Below are 21,625 nucleotides of genomic sequence, written 5' to 3' on the forward strand. Positions count from 1 at the left end.
TTGAGTGTAAGCCACAGATTTATTCTTCCAATTGTTGATTTCAGGCTGTAGATTCAAAGGTATTAAAACACACTGGTGTGTCATGATGTAGTTAAAAAAAAAATCAATGGGGTGTCGTGATGCGGTCTTAGCACCCCGAAGTGTTTCAGTTCAGGTTGAAACGCATCCTGAAGTTTCAGTTCTTTTATACCACAGCACATAAGCAGGCTCTCTGGTAGATCTACAACACTAACACTTTGCTTTACTAAGGTACGAAACCATTTTCATCAACCTCCTCTGCTTTTTATTTGTCTTTTTTGCTTTCTGACTCCTCCATCAGTGGTTGATCTCCATCAGCATGCTCTTGTGGGAGATTGTCATTGCGCCCCTTGCCGAGCTTTTTACATTTCTCGAGTATTTCATTCAAGTTGAATTCGCGGATGATGTTTTCCTGCAGAAACATAAAATCGGTTTTCAAAACTAATCGTGGACAATGAGCATTTTCTTCACTTTTTGGTCACTTCTCATTTCCCCTGATTTTCTTTCCTTATTTCCTTTCTTCACTTCTTATCCCCTTGATATGAAGACATAAGCAAAGGATGCAAGGAAAAGAAATTTGGACAGGTGGAAATCAGAACAGATACATTTGCTCAATGAGATGCCCGGTCTGAGATGTTACTCTTATTGATGTGTTGCATGGGGCAGAATGAATCTTTGTATTCCCAACATGGTGTTAATTGTTTGGTAATATCAGATTCTGTATGTTTAAATGGACTTTTATCCAACAATTTTATTTGTACATGCTCTTCCTTGTGCATCACATGCTACAACAGAAAACATACTACTGTATGGGAAGCACCTGTCTTTACTATTGATCTATTTTTGCTTGATTCTTCTGAGCACATTTGCTTAACTTATACGAAATGTATGGTGCTGTTTTTATTTCCACTTCAATCCCATCCCAAAGCAATTCTAACCAACCTAAACCTCTCCCAAACCAACCCTGCTTGCTCCCAAAGCACCCTGACAAATTCTACCAACTTTTGAAGCAATTCCCTCCTTTCTGTTCTATTTTCAATGTAATTCTTAGCATTTCAGCCCACCTTTGTGCCAAATATAAATAATTCCACCCCCTGTAGTTATTATTTGATGCAACCTTTACCTCTGTGAAGCTCCAGCTCACCGCTCTTCCTTTCTTGTCCACTTGGGGACGACGAACAAATTCACGGCCACCCTGCAGCAGCAGCAAAGAGGGCAATTGCTTGGAAAGTGGTGAGAGACTCACTTTATACCTGAGCACAGAAACATAAAGATTCTGCCCATTTTAACCAGCATCAAGATCACTATGTATTTATCTAAATAAATATTTGTAATTATTGACCCCTTATTACCACACTCATGGTTCACCTTTCAGCAGCAGCTGCATATTGACCTATGTCTATTTTTCCAAATTTTAATCCAGCACAGTTATACCTGCAAGATATCAGAAAGAACCTTAATTGTATCCCTTTAAATCTATATTAGTTGTTGATTCTTTTTATAGTAGTGTCTTGTATATTGGCCTTACTTCAGCGAGAGGTCAGCAAACACAGGCGCGAAACACTGACACTCTGAAGACCAGTTGGCATAAAACTCGACAAGCCACGTTACACGACTATCCCTCTCCAGTTCCTCCTAATGGCAGAAGTAACAATAAATTTAGAATATAGCAATAAAAATGAAACAACCATATGCATTTTATTGAACTATTGTGGTCTTCTTCCTGTACTCACATCTATGGTTTTGTCATTGAAGTATGTGATGTATTCTGGACCCGTGTAGATGGAAGGTTTACATGTGATCAGGAACACTGTAGATTATGGGATTCATTCAGATCAATAATATAAATCAGTGTTTCATTCAGTAATCAAATATTATAATGTATGACTTAAATTTATATTATTTATTTTGTGTTGTTAAGGTATTTAATAACATGAATGATACGACTTAAATTTATATTATTTATTTTGTGTTGTTAAGGTATTTAATAACATGAATGATACAGTACATGGCCAAAAGTATGTGGACATTTGAATATCACACCCATATTTGGTCCTAATATTTGAAGCACACAATTGTATAGAATGCCTTTGTATGCTGTAGCATTACAATTTCCTTTCACTGGAACAGAACAGCCCCAGTGCTCCTGTGCATAAAGTGAGCTCCATGAAGACATGGTTTGAGTAGGTTGGGGTGAGAGAGCTTGAGTGTCCTGCACAGAGCCCTGACTCTGACTCAATCCCACTGAACACCCTTGGGTTGAACTGGAACACACATTGAACCCAGACCGTCTCACACAACATCAGTGTCTGAACTCACTAATGTTCTTGCAGCTGAATGACCTCAAATCATCTCAACCATGCTCTATCATCTGGTTGAAAGAAGAGTGGAGGATTTTATAGCGGCAATGGGGGTTTATCTGGATTAGGATGTTCAAAATATACATATGGGTGTGATGGTCAGGTGTCCACAAACGTATTGCCCTATAGTGTGATGTAATGGGACACCGGTTGCTTAGAAGGTGTGGCTGTATAACATATAATGCATAGTATATTCTTACCAACACACAGTGTGACATAGAGGAGGCCAAATCTCAGATCCACTCTGAAGAATAACACAACGTTTGCCACCTTACTGAAGAGGAAAATATTTCCTAAATGCTGCTCCAGAGTTACTAAAAACAGAGAGAGCAAGGAAGGATACAGACAATGCAAAGTAAGTCTCTTAAAGGCATTTCAGTGCTTCTAATACCACAGCACTGTTACATTCTCAAATCTGATTTGATATCATTTCACCCATGAATACAGCTTGATGTGTTTTATTCCTTAATTAAATCGTTATTAGGATGTAGTTTCAGGATTTTGCTTTGTCACATGTTACATTTGTCACATTTCTATTTTACCTTTGCATTGTCACATCTTACATATCAGCAAATTATTTTTGGAATGTGGCATAAATATAAACTGTCATAGAAATGAAAAAGTCTATCAGCATTATTACATACACATTATACATTATATATCTCATTACTATTCTATTTAAATACCGTGACATGTACAGTAAATGTTTGCAGTGTGCTTGTGTGTGACAGGAAAAGTCAGAGATAACCACTACTCACTCGCTCTGCGGTTCTTCATCATGACAATAGCACTGAGGAACATAAGGATCTCCAGCTCTCTCTGTAACACATTTCATAAAATATTGTCCAAAATTATGATCTTTAAACTGAACAATCATTGTAATGAACAGATTCAGCTTTCATGCTAACATGTCACACACAACATATTGTAGCTCACTAATTAAAGTCTTTACTTTAACCAAGTCCAACATTTGCACCAATGGCTCCACAACTTCGTTGCTGGATATTTCATTAACATGATATTGAATCTTGTTTGAAACCTGAACATCTTCTCTTATGTTTGAATTATTTCTCCTGTTAAACACCACTGTAACTTTACTACCAATGTGTGGCACAAAGCTTCACACTACCAGAATTACTAAGAATGTCTCGAATATTGTCATATAAACATATTTAATGTGTTTCAGAGTGGACTTTAGCTTTAACTACTATTATAAATACTACTGTTTAATATTGTTAAACTGAATAAGAGGATTATTTATATTTTGTACATTTCACAGTGTATGAGGTGGAAAGGGAAAATAGATTTTAGTAAACAGTGAGGTGAAGCATGTTTGACTAACCCAGTCAAAATTGCAGGAGTCTCCGTCTTCTCTTTGAGAGGGTAAGTGCTCACACACCCCAGGACATTTCCTCACAGCAAAGAAAGCTATAGACAGAAGAAATGACAGCAAATAATATGGTTTTAATAACCACTTATAAATCTGTGGCAGGTGGAATAAAAATGTGAAGAGGCCCGTGATTAATCCCATTTTTATGCGTGTGTGGAGAGAGAAAACGTGTATGCAATGAGGGAGAAGGCAGAAGAGGGAGGAGTGAGCAGAAATAGGACAGCAACAGGTGTGTGTGTGTGTGTGTGTGTGTGTGTGTGTGTGTGTGTGTGTGTGTGTGTGTGTGTGTGTGTGTGTGTGTGTGTGTGTGTTTTATATCTTGGTGGGTACCATATGTCCCCACAAGGACAGGAATGAATGTCTGTAAAAGACCTTTGGTTGATAAGGACAGAATACAAATCTCTCTCTCTCTCTCTCTCTCTCTCTCTCTCTCTCTCTCTCTCTCTCTCTCTCTCTCTCTCTCTGTGTGTGTGTGTGTGTGTGTGTGTGTGTGTGTGTGTGTGTGTGTGTGATTTTTATATCTTGGTGGGTACCATGTATATCCCCACAAAGGCAGGAATTAATATCTGTAAAACTTGTGAAGACAAGTTCAATAAGGACAGAATACAAATCTGTGTGTTTGTGTGTGTGTGTGTGTGTTGGGGGGACGGGGACTGGGGGTTGTTGTGTGTGTGGGTTTGAATATAAAACATAATATATTATTGAATTATGACGTTTTGCATTAAGTTTGTTTGTTTGTTTGTTTATTTATTTATTTATTTAGATAAATAGTCATTATGCACTACAGTTTTAATAATAAATTTATATAGCGTTTCGAAAAAGACGGCGTGAGATACTGCAGCTTCCGTAGTTGATTTGGTAATCTTGGCGGGTAGATGAGAGTGTCAACATTGGGAGGAAAAAACATGGAAGAAGTCTCTAAATGCCGGTCAGTCGATCCCAGTCTAACGGAGTCTGGGGGACAGAATACGACCGGTGTCCCTGAAAACGGCTCGGTTAAATCGGCTAAATGTGAGCCGCACAGGAGCCGACTGAAAGTGTTTAACAAAGTGATGGAGAAAAGCCTACAGAGGCTTATAGCTGATGCGAGGTGACTAAAACTCTCCTGTTTAGATTAAAACACACTAGATAATGCAGAATGTTATGGATTTGTTTGTTTAGCCGGACATTTTTTAATGATTAACATGTGTGCACATATATGTATAAAATGGCTTGACTATAGCTGTGATGTGTCGTTTGACTGCACAATGAGTCGGTTCTTTGAGTCGGCTCTTTTAGGTGACAACGCAGAGCAGAGAAAGTTTCAATTTCTGCAACGTTTTAAGTTATAAAATTGTCCCCAAACATATGCAAAGTGGAACCAAACGCTAACGTAAGTGTAAACAGCTGTGTTCATAAGTATCGAATGGAGTCAACTTAGAGAATATTGTATTTGTTTATTTAGAGATCATCAAAATACCAACATGCTAAAAGAAAGTTATGATTTGTTCATTAAAAGATGGATTTTCATGCTTTTATGAAACGATAGAAGAAAGAGGGGGAAAAACTTATAAACCGAGATTGTGTGTGCATTGGTTCAGTTTCAGCAGGTTTGCGCACTCTTTCCATCCAATTTGCAAGCAGAATCCACAGATGTCTGAAGTCATCCACAAGCAGTTCATAAGTGACCTGCAGAAAGCTATCCAGGTAACATGTAGTCACATCAGCCTATTTAACATGCTATTTTATGTTGTATGTCAGTGTGTATATATTTTCTCAACCAATTCAAGCTTCTTATGAGCTTTAACCAATGGTTAAAACTAATGCATTAATACTGTATTTTTATTTTTTAAATAATCAAGACTAAGTAACGCAGTGGTTTTAGGAATGCATGTACTATATGTGTAACTAACCTGGAGATTTGTGTATGCAGGAGGACATAAACAAAGTGATAGAAGAAGGGGACCTAGAGGTGAAACTGAATGAGTTGGACAGACTTGAAGAACAAGCAAAAGACACGCCAGGACCTGCATGGTAGATTTACTATATACATGGGTCAGGGCCACAACACTACCACGTATATATTGTTATTAATTTGTCTTCTTTGCAACAATTCGGGTTTTTAATTCTATCACAAAATTCTGCTGTCTGTCTTAGCAGCTATATTTTGAAAAGTGTAGTTTAATGACATTATGCCTGATTTACAAGACTTTCGTCAATCGTATTAGTAGAAATCTACATTGACAAGTTAGATTTTTTTTTTGCTGTCGAATTGTTGTTTAGTTTTTTTAATGTTTTTTTTTTTTTTTTTTTTAAAAATCAACAACTCTTAAGTGTTACATACATACACATGCATCAAGTGTCACTTTTGTGTCTTTTGCAGGCGACCCAGTGGTGTTCCTGAGCAAGATGTGTGCAGCGTTTTGAGTCCTTATCACCAGAGGCAGGAGGAGTATGTTCGCAGAGAGCTGAGGAAGCTTCAGAAGGAAAACGCAGCTCTGGCTGAGAGAGTACAATCTGGACGAGACACTATTGCACAGACAGAACAGCGCATAGCGGCAGCTGTGGATGAGTGGAGGGTGAGAGAGTTAGGAAATATTGTGATCTCGATGTGATTAGATATGTGGTATATTTATGTAGATAGATGGATGGATGGATGGATGGTAGAATATACACACACAGAATTTTTTTTTAATGTAACTGAATTAAATATATTTAATTTATATTTATACCGCTGTATATTTATTGGAATCTTTCATTGTTGAATGATTTCACTCCTATTTCTGACCCCACTTTTCTCACTGTTTCCCTGCAGGCATCTGTTGCTGATTTGAAATCGTTTGTCTCTTCACTTTGTCCATCTGAAGATTTTTAGCTTCCCTTTAAACTTATGTGGACCGAGTCACTGTTCATAGTTAAAATTGTTTTTTAGTTATTTTTAAGCTAATTTGTGTTGTTTTAATCTGCTAAATGTTTCATTAAATCTATTTCTTGTTGGATATTTCCTGTTTCTGTATTTACTTCAAAACTTGATCATCGTAAATGTATTATCTTAGAATTGAATGTCATTTCAGGATATTTTCTTAAAAATGTGTTTAAGATTTTAATGTCAGAATCAGAAGGAGCTTTATTGCCAAGGAATTTGTTTGTGTCGTACGCTTCCAGTTCACAGAGACGACAACACGCAGACAATAAAAATAAGATGAGAATTTAAATAAATAAATAAACAAATAAATAAACAAACCCACATATGTAAATACAAATTGACCAAAAGAAAAATAAATAAATTGTATGTACAGTCGTGCTAGAGATGAATAGAATAGAACAGAACAAAATAGAATGAGATGCAGGTATGTTCTAGGATGGAGGTGGCAACAGGGTTATTGTGTAATGGGGGAACATTCAAATGATCATGAGGTAGGTTGCCTGGGGGAAGAAACTGTCAAGCACATACAAATATTAATATTATGACATTAAGGCACTAACTTTCATAATGTTTATAAAGCAGAATTTACGGTAAATTCCTATCAGCGGTTTCTAAAGTAGTTTCTATATTACCGTCATTACGGTACCGCCTGTGTTGATAACGAGCACAGGAACTGTGTTTGATGATACAAACCGGCTTTAACGTTCCCTTTAGATATATTTATTGCTTAAAAATATACTTTATTTTTTCTTAAGTCATGACAGAAATATTTTCAACTCTGTTTGGCCAAAGCGATTCTCAGGCACCCCCGAATTCGGCGGCTCTAGGTTTTGGACCGGGAAAACCGCCACCTCCGCTACCGCAGAACGCAGCTCCGTTGCCCTCTCAGCTCTCAGGACAGCACGGGGATGAAGGGCCTACAGCCCGGAAATCAGGAGTCATTAACGAGCCGTTCTATTTACTGCGAGAACTGCCTGGTAAACCTGATGGTATCCTGTGTGTTAAAACATGCTGTATTAGTGAGTACATCAGTGTGTTCATTACTCATCACTGAGCTTCATGTGTGTGTTTATTTCAGTCGGAAACGATTTAACGGGAAACACAAACCTGATCACACACTACAACCTGGAACATGCATACAATAAGTTCTGTGGTAAAAAGGTGAAGGAAAAACTTAGCAACTTTCTCCCGGAATTACCAGGTGAGATGCTAACACAGGAAAGTGGTGTGATGTGGTGTGCAGTGATATGTGAGGTGAGGTGAGGTGAGGTGCAATGCTGTGATGATGTGTGATGTAATGTGATGTGCGGTTATGTGAGGTGCAATGCTGTGAGGTGATGTACTGTGCTGTGAGGTGATGTGTTGTGAGGTGAGGTGAGAGGTGATGTGATGTGTGGATGAATAATTGTGCTGTTGTCCTTGAAATAAACGTATCATTAGTATTTGCAACATTTGCACACCTTCTGTGGTGTCATGCAGGCGGTATTTGGACTACTATCACTATTGATCTCTGGTTTAAAAAACAAAACAAAAAGCTTGACAATGTGATTGTCTTTAGGTATGATAGACAGCCCAGGGGTTCAGGATGGCAGTTCATTGCGCACGCTCATAGAGAAACCTCCAGTGTGTGGAAACTCATTCAGCCCACTGACTGGAGCACTTCTGACTGGCTTCAGACTACACACTGGACCGGTACATACATATATACACACCCACACTATCTCATGCACACTACAACACAAACAGACCACATCCTGTGTCTGTGTGCACACAATTCCCCAAACAAACACAGTCCATGTGTGTGCTGGAGTGGCACATGAGTAGCTTTTCTATACAGTACAGAACACGATGTATACATTATTATAAACCCGGAATCAGGGTAACCTTTATTGCCTTTATAGTATTAGATTTTTACATGTACAAGGAATATGTGTTGGTGCACTTGTGCATAAATATAAAGAACCTCTGAAAACTATGAGAATAAACATAAAACTAAAAAATATTTCCCATTCTAATTTCTCATGTTTTAATTTTCAAGTGAGCCATAAATTACTTAACGATCGTCAAAGAATTGTGTTTCGGTAGAATCGTTGTCTACTAATCAGTACAGTGCAACAAACTTCAGCAACAGTGCAGTGACTGGCATTTCAGGCAATCATTTGGATCTATGTGTTTTAACCAGATGAGTGCTCTAATGTCGTACGTCTGATCTCCATCTGCTGACAAACGCTAGGCTGGTACACACAGGAACACTAAGCTACATGCAAGTACGATAAGACCTCATGCTGCATATGTGTAAACATACACACCTAGACTCATGCACGGTATGGCTTAGATTATCACTTATGCACACTCAGGCTGTGTGCTGCAACGTTACACATGTGCACAATAATCATGTGAACAGATCTCTCCCTAGAGTGAACCACACATCTACTTCTACACACTACACAGTGGATTAACACATTTGCCCATGGCTAGAAATATTGAATTAGTATGTGCACTATGCACAACACACACAAGCAGTAACATAAATATGTTGATAGTGTATACAATGAGTCTTTGTTTTTGGCTTTTAGCTTCCAGAGCAGTACAGACTGATGCACATTCAACCTCCGAAGAAGAAAAGCAAACATAAACACAGACATCATCGACCTCAGGATCCTATACCACCAGGTGATATACACATACTTGTACAAAACTTACAGAATGTCTACAGTGCAGAAATGAGATTATAGGACCATACGATTAATGAGTTTACAAAAGATTAAGTAATCCTGATTATGAGAGAGCTCCTAATTCTTCCTCATTACTAATTTCTCCTCTATAATTGTTTGCTGTCACTTTATAAAATCCGCTAAAGAAGGACATGTCGCAAATTTGTAATTTCCAATTAATTTACTATTAATTTAGGGAAACCTATTACTAGTAGATTGCATTAATGACATTATGCTGCACCTGTAACTCTCTATTTTTGTTCATATACCCAAATGTAGAAAGTATAAACTTCTTCCTAATTTCTCAGAATATTCAGGTTTTGGATCAGATTGAAAGCTGGTATAAGAAGTATAGTTATGTGCTGCACAAATAATGTGATCACGAGCACACGGTAAATTTGTGTTTTTTTATGAGCAGAAACACCGTCAGACTCCGATCCCAAGAAGAAGAAGAAAAAGAGGGATGATGATCCTGAGCGCAAGAAGAAAAAGAAGGACAAGAAGAAGAAAAAGGTGGGCTGAGTTACTCTGCACATTAATCACATTTTTATATTATAATCACAGTTTAATATTATTATTTATTATTATTTTCCCAACACTGCATGACCTGTCATATTTCTACAGCAAGTGGACACCTAGTACAATTGTGTCTTTTTGAATCCTTTCCTTGTTAGATTTAATGTCCTGGTGTCCCGAAGACTTTCCTGCTTTCCTTTCATTTTTAACAGTTGTTCCATTCCCAGTCTCTGTTTTAATCTCTTCTTAATTTAGTAAAATAAAAAGAATCCTTTAGTGCAGAGCCCACAGTCTGTTACAAATTTACTTCTGACACAAAGTGCTGACACTGGAGACTCCTTCCAAATAAATACCCGTTAATGGAAAATGCTATATCAGTGGTTATACACACATATAACGCTCAACGTTATAGTATAGTTCAGACTTTTTAGTCAATAATACCCTCTTTTCAAATTTAAACCATGTTGATTCTGAAGAAAAGACATGAATCAGACATTTAAACTGATTAATCTCATCAGAGATGTTTTGTTCAAAATTGTATCTCAGTTCATAGAATTTGCTTTTTAGATTATCTGTCTAATAGAGTTTATTGATCTGTGTTGATGACGTGCTCTCTCTCTCTCCCTCTCTCCCTCTCTCTCTCGCTCTCTCGCTCTTTCTCTTACACAGAATCGCCACAGTCCCGATCACCCTGGTATAACTGGTTCTCAACCCAACAGCAATAGTCTGAGATAGAGACACTGTATACTGTGTGTGTGTGTGTGTGTGTGTGTGTGTGTGTGTGTGTGTGTGTGTGTGTGTGTGTGTGTGTGTGTGTGTGTGTAAGAGAGAATGTGTGCATGTGTGCCAATACTATGATTGTGTTGTTTTTTTGTAGCTGATGTGGACACTGATTCTGGTTTCAGATCAGTTGTATTTCCAGTATTCTTTTGCTTCATCATTTGATGACTTGAATAAATTTTTGGTACTCTACTGCACAGCCTGTCTTCGCATACTTTGTGAATTTACAGATATATAAAAGAGCTGGACTACTGAACATCAGTTGCTGGACTACTGAACATCAGTGTGATTCAGTACGGGTCAGACGGGCAATAGCGCAGGAAATCAAACACAACACTAGAGGGCAGTGTGATACAACAAACATAGCGTGTTCAAGTCTTTAATGCCTCCTGATTGTTCTGGAGAAGAATTGATGTGTTGAATCTAATCTCTGTGGTGTATTTGCTGTAACAAAGATGCACTGACATTTTACTGTAAAAAATAAAAAGAAGTACAGACGTCTCGATACAGATTTATTGTATAAACATATAAAATAAAAGGCAAGTTTTTATTGGTGCCAGAGTTTTCTATAAAATTAATTTTACCTATAGAGACAATTCATTCATTCATTTTCTACCGCTTATCCGAACTTCTCGGGTCACGGGGAGCCTGTGCCTATCTCAGGCGTCATCGGGCATCAAGGCAGGATAAACCCTGGACGGAGTGCCAACCAATCGCAGGGCACACACACACACTCTCTAATTCACTCACACATTACAGACAATTTTCCAGAGATGCCAATCAACCTGCCATGCATGTCTTTGGACCGGGGGAGGAAACCGGAGTACCCGGAGGAAACCCCCGAGGCACGGGAAGAACATGCAAACTTCACACACACAAGGCGTAGGCGGGAATCGAACCCCCAACCCTGGAGGTACGGCGAACGTGCTAACCATTAAGCCGTCATGGCCCCAGAGACAATTCAATGCAACTTAAATTGAAATACTTACATGAGTTTCAAGAGTTTCTTATTGTCAGGGAAATCGCTTATTTATGCTTTAATGAGAGAGTGCACACAAGATGACATGGACAACCTGATGATCTGTCGTATGAACGCATGCTTCAGTGGACCATATAAGACAGAAAATCTGACTTTTTCACTACATGGTCAGTATTACACATTTGCTAAACATTTTAATAGTGAACAAGAAATTCTGCACTTTTTTTTGTTGTTGTTGCTGTTGTATTTATTATGAAACGTTCTGTTTATTTGTAGTATCAAATTAATAATAATAATAATAATAAAAGGGGAATATTCTTCAGCATTGTAGACTTCAAGCTAATCACCTTTATCCTGAGAAAGTCTTCATATTTTGAGCTTTAAGGAGGTCTCAGCCCCATTCTCAGGAAGATGTCTTAGATACTCGAAAATATCTGAAAATCAGTACAGTTCAGTCCTAGTGACTTGTAGAATCTATAAGGTACATTGCGGCTATTCTGCTTAGTTTTTCCTATTTTTTGTAACCAGTCAGCATATGAATGCTAAAAAAAGTAAGGTTCTAACACTGGGGCTTGAAACGCTTTATTCAGAGGCTTGAACATGTCCATAAAACATACTACATAGTTTGAGACATAACTTTATCACTGAACTTGCACAAGTCACAGATTCTGATCCTATCGATTGCTGATACTGATTATATCAATCTGCCTAAATATAATTGGCAGGTCCCACCTTCATGTCATTTAACTGCCATTGAGAAACAGCAGAATGCAGAAGAGAAAGAAAACACACTAAATCCTTCTGCACAACTTTTTATTCGGAACTTTTCATTACATTTCCTGAAAAGTACATAAACTATGGCTTTAGTGATCTCCATAAGGAGGCTGAAATAGCTTTGGTTGCATCAGTGAACAATGTTGTACATTCAGAGGTATAATTTTATAAGGCACAGGTTCCACACAAAGACATGTAACAGACTGAACAAAGTAAAATTTGGCTGTAAAAGCAAAAAATCCTCCAGAAAAGGGAAACATCTTCATCACTTTGACCTCTGATTATTGAAGGATTCCATATGATTTGTCTACCGCTGATATCACACAAGCAAGCAAAAGTAAATAGAATGAATATCGCACTGAAATATTGAGCATAAAATAATACAATAATAGCAATGCATATGCAAAAAAACAAAAACAAAAAAAAACAGAAAATTTCCTTTCCACAGAAGACAAAAATACAACTAATAGCACAGATTTTATATTTCTGTTTACTGCTGTTCAAAATAAAATTGAAAACATGTTAGGGTATGCACATAACATTTCAAAACAGATCCTTTAATATATACTTGAGATCCCTTTCCACTGGCTTTAGTGTTTGAAATGCTGCATTAATGTGTTTATTTAAATCTCATTTTCATGACAAAAAAGACAATAAAATGAAATCATGGTATGTATCTACATACACGCCCTTTAGTGAACATAAACACGCATTTCACAGACAAACTGAATAATCGGCTCATCGAGACAGAGGCCACGATCGGTTGAGGTAGCTTGTCTACAGTCAAGTCAAGTGGAGAAGAGCGTGTACACAGGGTGCTTTCAGCCTTTAGATTTCAAGTTACAAAATAAATACAAGGTTAAAAAACAATATGGCATTTTGAATAGCCGCTATTCAAACATCTTGCACAGTAGTGTGTTTAATGTCCTCATGAAATTGTATGGCTTTAATGAAAAATTCAGCACCACCATGCAAAGCTAAATTTAGCACCACCGTGTGAGGCTAAAAATGACTGCTGCTAATCTGACGTGCCATGTTTATGCAAGGTTTGCACTTTTTTGGGATAAAAAGCATTAACATTCTTGTGATTGTTCCTCGGTGGATCTAGGCCTGCTGGTGTGTATGTCCATTAATGCCATTGGCTTCTGGGTGGCTGAGAGCCTGAGTCTCTAAAGAGGCCTTGTCCCGTAATGCCTTCTGTTGCACCAGGTGTCTGCGGTGATAAAACAGGTATCCTGGCAACAGGAAGCCGGCCAGTGAAAAGATCAGCAGACCGACGTTGATCTGATTGGATGAGAAGAGAAATGTATATTTATTTAAGTCAAATCTTTAAGAAGATCCAGCTATTAAAAATGTCCTGGATCAGCAACTAACATGACTAAATATCAACCACATACCTTTTAAAGCTTAACCATTAATTCATTGCGATAAATAAGATAATTTGTCGGGATTTTGCTTAATTTTCGCTTCACATTCCCTATTTTGTTTAGAACCACAAACTCAGATAAGAGTTCTGTTTGAGGTCTGATTGTCTCTCGATATTTATTTATTTGTTTATTTTTTCATCTGTGGGTTTTGTAAAATTACGTGTTTCCATCAGATATCAGTTTCATCAGCAGTACTAGAAATCCTGGTGGAATGCCATCATTTCTTAATACTACATCAACACTAAAATTCACCAAGTGTGTATAAAGGCTAGTGCTGCTTTCACTGAGATGGAAACCTGCCATATAACACATTCGTACATATTTCTGTTTTGTTGTATGTTTTTGTTGTAGTTCTGTTATACAGATTTGAATGTCAGAGACATGTTGACAGTCTGCTATTGGCTGATCCATGTATAGTACTGGCTGGGCTTAATTTTATATTTTAATATGTTATATTCCCATTTATATATTTATATATCCTATCATATCAATAATAAAAACAGTGTCACTGTTGTGTAAAGTCTTCAGTACAAAGGAGTTTATGCTCTGTGATTTTTTTTGCTAATCTGGTAATCTTTGTCATGTTAACACAAGCGATAGATGGAACGAATTTAACCTTAATTATTATGATGTAAATTATAAAACTTTGTCTATGTGAGCCATGTGTCTTACCCAATAGCCGTTTCCCTTCAGTGGACCCAACATCGCAATGAAGAGTGGCTGCTGCAGCAGGGCGACCACAGCGCTGATCATAGACTGCAGGCCGGTCAAAGTGCCAAAGTGATTAGATGGATAGCTGCAAGAGATGAAGGAGGGAGAGAGGGAGAGAGAGAGAGAGAGAGAGAGAGAGAGAGAGAAGGAAAAAGAATGAATAATGCTTTTCTCTGGACAATGAAATTATAGATTACTGGTATTTAATATTGCCATTCTCCATTTTCTGCAAGTTTTGTAAACAAGGTTCCTCTATAGATCTTTGGCATACAGAGTAATACAAAGCTAATCACTGACTGATCAGAGAATTCTTAAACATGGCATTGTTTTCTACATAAGTTTGAATTATGAATTTTGGAAATTGGAAATGCACCACGTACATGTCCCCTTCCCCTGACGGTATAGGCAACTGTAACTGGAACATAATTGTTCTTATATTTTAAGATATATCACCTAATTGGTTTTAAACAGTAACCCAGAATTTTCAATCATTTTGCCTCCCTGTTTTGTACCACACACTCGTCAGTCTGGGGACTCAAATCAATTCATCAAATTTCTGATGACTGATGAGCAAGTGTTTTTTTTTTGTGAATGAATTCCCATTAACAACATGGATGATTAAGGATTTGTTAAATTTGTAAAAACAAAACAAAACAAAAAACGTGTCTTGCAGGTGAAAAGCCCATATCAGACTTTGTGATTGCACTTACACAGCAGCGTACAATCCCCCGCAGCAGGAGTGGATGAAACCTCGGACCATGGTGTGCAAGATAAATGTCAAGATCTGTAGACAGATTAAGTGACACAGGGGAAAACAGGGGACAAATTAGTCAATAACCAAAACCAGATGGAGTGTTAAAGCAAGCAGTCAGCGTGTCAGAGGGAGTCAGCGATCGAAAAAAACTTAGAGAAGATGAACACCAACTTCATAGGTAGCCAGGAAATCAGGAGTAAACGGTAGTACAGGTATTACTACATTCTATATTCCATTTCTAATGAAAACACACCCTCAGTGTCAGAAATGGTTATTAAGTAAAGCATCAGTCATATACCATGTAGATATAGCAGATTTAAAAAGTCTACACATCCCTATTGTTATTGCAGGGTTTTTTCCCCCCACCTTTAATGTGATAGAGTATTAGAAATGTTTTATGGAATGAAAGGTGGAAAAACATGTCATTGACCTAGTTACAAACCCCTTATGATAAGGAATGTGATGGTAACTATGATAATTAATGACATTCAAACTTATGTTCTAAAGTAATTACCACACATCTGTCATCTAATAAGTCATTCCCTCTAGTATTTTCTTGACATCTTTTTGGGTTCATCTGAGTGCTGATGTCATGGGCCGCAAAGATCTTACAGAGCATGGGTGAGATGGCATTGTCAAAAGGTATCACTCATGAGAGGGGTATAAAAATGTTCCAAAACATTAGATGTACCATGGAACAACGTGAAGGCCATCATCAAAAAGTGAAGAAAATGGGGCCACAGAGGCATTACCAAGAACAGGACGTCCCTCCAAAATTGTCCAAAGGATAGCTGGCATGTACTGGTCACACTCCACATGTGACAACAATCTCTAATGTTCTTCATGGGGTAGGGAGACCAAATGGAGTCCAGTTCTTGAAAAAACAAGTTCCAACTTAAATCATCCAAACCATCTGGCGACAATTATATTTGGATGATGAGCTAGTTAATTTGAGCATAATTCTAAATATATTGTTAGTGCAATAACAAGACAGCTTATCACCCAAAGAACACCATACCCACAGTGAAGCATGGTGGTGGCAGCATTGTGCTACGGGGCTGCTTATCTTCAGCTGGGACTGGGGCTCTAGTCAAGATATAGGTAATCAAAGGCAATCTATTTTGATAAGCATCTGTTAGGAAGCAGATGATGAAGAAAGAAGAAGAGCAATGCTTTTCTAGGTTCAGGGGGGGCCCAGATTTTAAGCCGGTCAAAAACATGTGTAATGACTACAGCATTTTTGCAGGAAAAAGTGGAATAAAACTATCACATTAATATGCAATAAGTGTTTATTTTTTTTTAAAGGTTTAATTGTACTTTAATTTTTATATATAAAAACTGAATGCTGTATTACAAACAGAAGGAGCTTTAACAACGAATTAGTTAATGGGTGTGCATACTTTTTGCTAAAATATTTCTTCTTTTTAAAAATAATTCATTGGTTTTTCACTTACATTTTTTTTAGCTGCTATATAACAACAAAGGTGGATTAAGATCTTACACATAGGTTTAATTTTTCACAAAACTCTACTCTAAATAGGACACCATTTCTAATAATGAACCTGAAAGAGAACTGGGATCTAACTTTAAGGAAACCAGGAACACAGCTGGAAGTCTGTCATCTGTGTCAGTGCATTAAAAGATGAAGACGGCTCAGACACAGGATTCACTTTTCCAAATGGAGGAGATTTGGGGTATCAGACTGGAGTTCAGACCGGATCGGTTATAGAATCTGTGCCAAGGTGCTTTGAAGCTGTCCTGGTGGTTCTTCCTTTAATTTGATACCTATCTATATTTACTGTCAAATGTGCAGTTAGGAGACTTTAAAGAAATGCAATTCATATCCTTAATCTAAATAATTAGCTGCGTCTGGTCTTACCTGTAGCGGCAAGTTGTCAATGAGCGACATGATGCCAAACAGTACGAGCAGCAGATTGGTAAAAGTGAAGGCTCTAATGGCGTTTGTCAGTTTCTGGATCTTTCTGTCACGCTTCGGTTTGGAGGCAGAAGTGCTACAAAATCAGAAACATCTTGAATGATCTGCAGTTAGTTTTCTTACAAGTTGCATATTACAATTACATATCCTTTTTACTACACTGTCCACAATCAGCATTTCCGAGTGTGTGTCTCACCTTTGCTCTTCCTTTGTAGGGCTCTGCTCGTCCTCACACTCCTTCATCTTCCAGTCCATGATGTAGCCGATCAGAGGGCATGTGACCAGGCAGAGGAGCTGCAGCGTTCCGAAAATAGATGAATAAAAGCTTACTGTGGGAAAAAAACACACAAATAAACACACACGAACAGCTCATGCCAGAAAGCACAAATATAAAGGTGCTGTAAAATGGCGTGACTACATTACACAACCTGTCCACGAAGATGAAACAGAATAAAAAGCTATACAAGGACGTTCAGCAGTCTGTCCTAAACATTTTAAATGTAAAGTTACTGTGACAAGAATTTTATAATCACAGCAATAAAATGCAACATTTTGTAATTATTATTACTCGATGCAGAAACTACTAGATTTTACATCGCAACTTTAAATCCAAAGTCATAGCCTTCGTTTGGAAGGTTACGGATCATCGATCATGAATAATTGGATTGTCAGACGTTGGTAGTGAAACCAACAATTTCTCCATCCTTAACAGCTGCATTAAAATTATAATGATAATCATAATAGGACTGTGCTACCATTAGGCTACACTTAAATGTTTGACTACAAATAGGTGACAGAGGGACCGATGCGTTGCACAGGGGACCGACCTGAAGTCCCCTGTGCAAGACCAAAACTGTGTTTCAGGTATAGCGCGGTTACAGCGCGACACTGACAAGAGAACAGGACGTCACTGTAAAAATGGCCAAACACCAAACAAAATAAAGTATCTGTGGTTGGAAACATGTTCCACCCTGGTAGACGCCATGCAAGTAACTGCTGAAAAGTTAGTCTTGTTGTTTCAGTTTGTTGACGGTGCAAATATGAGACACCGAATGTTATAAGATTAATAATCACAATGAAATGTCAAATATAAACCTATACACTCATTCCTTACCTTTCTCTTCAGCTAAATGTGCCAGTTCCTCAGAAGCTGAAAGTGGCAAAGAAATAAATATGAGCAATTCAAATAAATCGATGCAATCCTACAACTTAACCAAAGTCAAATTTACAAACACACTGTATTGCAAAAATCGTTAAATAACAGACAGATCGTCGATGATTGTTTATGTCCCCAGGTCAGTTATTGATCCTGGTGTATTTATTATGTATAATGCATACACACTTACGGTGAGGTTCTCCATGCGTAACCATAAACTCCAGCAATTTGTTCATGGCGCCCATGTAAAAGATGATACGCAGCTGTGTCATCCCCATGGTAATCAGACTCCACAGGAAGATGGGAGAAAACACAGAGCGACGGAAAGGAACGGGGGCTGTAACACAGAGACAGAAAGGGGGCACATTATGGGCAAAAAACGAGGAAAAAAAATCACATTGAGAAATTTTTTTTTCATTATTTGCCCACACATCCAGAACACATCATATTTCTGCAGCAGAACTTTTGTTCTTTCATGACTTGAAGTTTAGCTGCTTGCCACGCTGTATTCTGGGTAAACATCAAAGCACACAATGGCTCCCTTTAGCCCTGGTGCAACTACCTGATGAATTTGATCTGACGATTATTTAAGGATGTCCAGCTAAGCGTTATTTCTGAGTACCTTAATTTAAATCTGATCAGCTCATGACATTTAACCACCATCTGGTGCATGTACATCCTGCTAGATTTGGCTCACTGTTTTGACTGTCAAATCAAACCACAGTAAGAGATATACAGATGCTATTTACAGCAGAATAACATCTGGTTTAAGCAAGTGGATTAAATCTGGTGAGTCTTGAGTGCCATGAAATTCAGATAATACCTATCCTGATATAATACTGATGCATTTGAATTTAAATAAAATATTTAATTTTATTTAATATTTAAATAAAAACAGATTTAAGTATCAGACTCGTTACTTAATTGTACACAATAATAACTTGGGTATGTTTAGAAACAAAGAGATTTTTAATTTAAAGTTCACTGTCAGTTAAATCAAGATGCTAATGTTAATTACATAACTGCTATTTTTTGGATGAAGTTCATTACTATCTCAGGCATCATTGGGCATCAAGGCAGGATACACCCTGGACGGAGTGCCAACCCATCGCAGGCACAGGCTCCCGAGGTAGAAAATGAATGAATGAATGAATGAATGAAAAAAGTTCATTACTAATTCATTATTTATAACAAATCATATAAGCCATAAAATACAAATTTGTTTATTGTGTGAACATGTGGTAGAACAATTCAGTCACAAGATATGGGGAAATGTTGGATGTAATATATATAATTTTAACATATAGCCTAAAGGGAGGAACTGAAATTGAAAGAATGAAATGTAGGCAATAAGTTTTGGAATTCAGACGTTATTAAGGGCTGGTTTAAGTAGCAGGTCTGGTTATTCAGACCTCCCCTAAGAAATCTTATATATAGTCTAAAAAGGAGATGAGACAGACTACAGTCATGGTCTCAGTAAAGGAAGAGCTTAGTTTAACAGTATGAACCTACATGACCTTTGTTTTAAAACCAAAGGGTACTTTAACCAAATTAATATTATTACTGAACAAAGCTCACAAAATATTCTTAATTCGTGTCTTTATTGCTTTGACATTATTTTACCCCAGCTATAATTTGCTTGTTACAGTCTATCTGGTCAGACATCCATCACTGACCCTAAAACGGCTATAGGACAAACATCGTTCCTAAAATCTGGAACCAAAGATTGTGGCTACAGCATGATGTTCCTCAGTTCAGCAGGTGGAGTCCCTGCAGTGTGTGTGTGTGTGTGTGTGTGTGTGTGTATGTGTGTTTGTGCTGATATAACATACCTGGTTCACTAAAGGCTGCATCATTCAGTTTGTCACTTAAATGGTTGAGCTGATCTTTTTTCTCCTCCAGAGCGTATTTCTGAGATTCGTCACCTGAGCGCATCTTCTTCCTGAGAATGTGAAACGTAAACTGTAAACTTAGATTTAGTCTAAAGCTTACATTTTGTCATGTGAAGTGCTGAAGAATTAGTCATTGGGTTTGAACACTTTTTGTATACTTTATAAAGTATTAAATGAACAATTCATCATTTTATAATGAACAACATAATCAACATAATCCTTATCTCTTGCATCTATATAGCAAATGAAACTACCAGAATCAGGTTTCAACATGAAATGAGAAAAGAACTGAAATAGAAATCCTGGATTGCTTAAAATTCCCTTATAATGTGTATTAAAGGGCAGCTGTTGAAATCTTTTCACAGATTTTGAAAGTAACACAAATTCAGAACTCCTTCGGATGGCATCCTTTTTCAACCCCTGTAATCGTGGGCGTCTCTGATTCTGTTGCTGTAGTATGTTATACACACTGATAAAAACATAAAGAGAATAGTTCCTTTAAGACTTTGGTAAATGACGCCTGGATCCAGTAGTATGTCATTTGGCATGCTGAAGAGTAAATGGCATTCAAGCTGATATCTGAACTGTGTGGTGAGTGAATTCCTTGGAAACAGGCTCCGTCCTTTATTACATTAAGATATTCTAATATGTCTGTGTGTACTTAATGGATAAAAAACATTTTACACTGACATCTCCTCCATCTCCTCGGGTGTGGGGAACGACTCCGCTGGCCAATTCAGCAAACAGTTGACAAAGATCAGCATGGCAAGAGTAGACCAAACCCACATGATTACTGTGAACGGCACCCCAGCATCATATATCAGCTATTGGGAGAGAGAGAGAGAGAGAGAGAGTGAGAGAGAGAGAGTGAGAGAGAGAGGGGGAGGATCAAGCTGGATTTTGTTTCTGTGTTGGGTGCACAGTTACAGTTCATTGTTTGAAGAAGGCCATACAATCTCATATAAACTGGTTGATAACACCGCCTAACCAATCATTCATCTTTTTTCTGATGCAACTGAGGTGAAGCCTTGCACTACATAAAAGCTCCACCACATGCCTCACAGCATTGTCACACTTCATTCTTTTTCCCATAGACCAGTTTTGGTTACGCAATGGCACACAATAATTGTATCAACTAGAGCGCTGGCAAAATGGCAACACCTTTTTGCCATTCCTCATTGCACTGGTTTTGTACAGTAAGGGAATGAACATGCAAATGGGAAGGAACAGTTTTGTAAAATAGCTTAAATCATTTTTCAACACTGTTCTCCTAGTTTGAAAGTTCGTAACTTTAGTGTTTGGCTCGAACATGG

At 37.7% G+C, this 21,625-nt stretch overlaps 4 protein-coding genes across 5 annotated transcripts in view; 2 read left to right on the forward strand and 2 right to left on the reverse strand.

The window, feature by feature from the left end:
• Window positions 1-3,975, reverse strand: tmx2a (thioredoxin-related transmembrane protein 2a). The gene is made up of 8 exons (XM_027154590.2): window positions 3,721-3,975; window positions 3,137-3,197; window positions 2,579-2,692; window positions 1,752-1,828; window positions 1,547-1,653; window positions 1,387-1,452; window positions 1,142-1,271; window positions 1-430 (listed from the first exon to the last, which is right to left on the reverse strand). The coding sequence occupies exons 1-8, from the start codon at window positions 3,907-3,909 to the stop codon at window positions 284-286; spliced, it is 891 nt and encodes a 296-aa protein (XP_027010391.1). The 5' UTR covers window positions 3,910-3,975; the 3' UTR covers window positions 1-283.
• A 634-nt stretch (window positions 3,976-4,609) lies between these two features.
• On the forward strand, window positions 4,610-6,746 carry si:dkey-6i22.5 (polyamine-modulated factor 1). The gene is made up of 5 exons (XM_027154591.2): window positions 4,610-4,858; window positions 5,349-5,454; window positions 5,681-5,781; window positions 6,131-6,326; window positions 6,563-6,746. Exons 1-5 carry the CDS (start codon window positions 4,644-4,646, stop codon window positions 6,620-6,622), a joined length of 678 nt encoding a protein of 225 aa, XP_027010392.1. The 5' UTR covers window positions 4,610-4,643; the 3' UTR covers window positions 6,623-6,746.
• A 292-nt stretch (window positions 6,747-7,038) lies between these two features.
• med19a (mediator complex subunit 19a) lies at window positions 7,039-10,875 on the forward strand. 2 transcript variants are annotated; one of them, XM_027154523.2, is made up of 7 exons: window positions 7,039-7,164; window positions 7,466-7,650; window positions 7,752-7,874; window positions 8,232-8,365; window positions 9,250-9,346; window positions 9,806-9,900; window positions 10,573-10,875. In XM_027154523.2, exons 1-7 carry the CDS (start codon window positions 7,154-7,156, stop codon window positions 10,636-10,638), a joined length of 711 nt encoding a protein of 236 aa, XP_027010324.1. In that variant the 5' UTR covers window positions 7,039-7,153; the 3' UTR covers window positions 10,639-10,875. The 2 variants fall into 2 exon arrangements, with proteins under 2 accessions (XP_027010324.1, XP_027010323.1); XM_027154522.2 differs by lacking the exon at window positions 7,039-7,164 and having other exon boundaries at window positions 7,300-7,650.
• Window positions 10,876-12,458: 1,583 nt separating this feature from the next.
• The window catches only part of slc43a1a (solute carrier family 43 member 1a), an 18,329-nt gene continuing 9,162 nt past the window's right edge, over window positions 12,459-21,625 (reverse strand). The window contains exons 7-15 of the mRNA XM_027154741.2: window positions 21,003-21,136; window positions 20,253-20,362; window positions 18,611-18,757; window positions 18,379-18,414; window positions 17,461-17,593; window positions 17,208-17,340; window positions 15,285-15,358; window positions 14,536-14,659; window positions 12,459-13,720 (exon numbers count right to left, since the gene is read on the reverse strand). Of these exons, the coding sequence (XP_027010542.2) occupies window positions 13,541-13,720; window positions 14,536-14,659; window positions 15,285-15,358; window positions 17,208-17,340; window positions 17,461-17,593; window positions 18,379-18,414; window positions 18,611-18,757; window positions 20,253-20,362; window positions 21,003-21,136 (1,071 nt within the window). The 3' untranslated portion in view covers window positions 12,459-13,540. The remainder of the gene's footprint in view (window positions 13,721-14,535; window positions 14,660-15,284; window positions 15,359-17,207; window positions 17,341-17,460; window positions 17,594-18,378; window positions 18,415-18,610; window positions 18,758-20,252; window positions 20,363-21,002; window positions 21,137-21,625) is intronic.

The sequence above is a fragment of the Tachysurus fulvidraco genome, chromosome 17, assembly GCF_022655615.1.
Source record: "Tachysurus fulvidraco isolate hzauxx_2018 chromosome 17, HZAU_PFXX_2.0, whole genome shotgun sequence".
Classification (NCBI taxonomy): domain Eukaryota; kingdom Metazoa; phylum Chordata; class Actinopteri; order Siluriformes; family Bagridae; genus Tachysurus; species Tachysurus fulvidraco.

What these genes read in the sequence shown, in the direction of transcription:
- tmx2a (XM_027154590.2), bottom strand. Translation starts at nt 3,909, where the DNA reads ATGGGATTAATCACGGGCCTCTTCACATTTTTATTCCACCTGCCACAG. An exon ending in ACTCCTGCAATTTTGACTGG is followed by an intron (nt 3,198 to 3,720) that starts GTTAGTCAAACA and finishes AATGTGTTACAG; the next exon opens with AGAGAGCTGGAGATCCTTAT. An exon ending in GATGAAGAACCGCAGAGCGA is followed by an intron (nt 2,693 to 3,136) that starts GTGAGTAGTGGT and finishes CTCTGTTTTTAG; the next exon opens with TAACTCTGGAGCAGCATTTA.
- med19a (XM_027154522.2), top strand. Translation starts at nt 7,431, where the DNA reads ATGACAGAAATATTTTCAACTCTGTTTGGCCAAAGCGATTCTCAGGCA. An exon ending in TCAGACTACACACTGGACCG is followed by an intron (nt 8,366 to 9,249) that starts GTACATACATAT and finishes TTTGGCTTTTAG; the next exon opens with CTTCCAGAGCAGTACAGACT. An exon ending in TCAGGATCCTATACCACCAG is followed by an intron (nt 9,347 to 9,805) that starts GTGATATACACA and finishes TTTTATGAGCAG; the next exon opens with AAACACCGTCAGACTCCGAT.
- si:dkey-6i22.5 (XM_027154591.2), top strand. Translation starts at nt 4,644, where the DNA reads ATGAGAGTGTCAACATTGGGAGGAAAAAACATGGAAGAAGTCTCTAAA. An exon ending in ACCTGCAGAAAGCTATCCAG is followed by an intron (nt 5,455 to 5,680) that starts GTAACATGTAGT and finishes TTGTGTATGCAG; the next exon opens with GAGGACATAAACAAAGTGAT. An exon ending in GACACGCCAGGACCTGCATG is followed by an intron (nt 5,782 to 6,130) that starts GTAGATTTACTA and finishes TGTCTTTTGCAG; the next exon opens with GCGACCCAGTGGTGTTCCTG.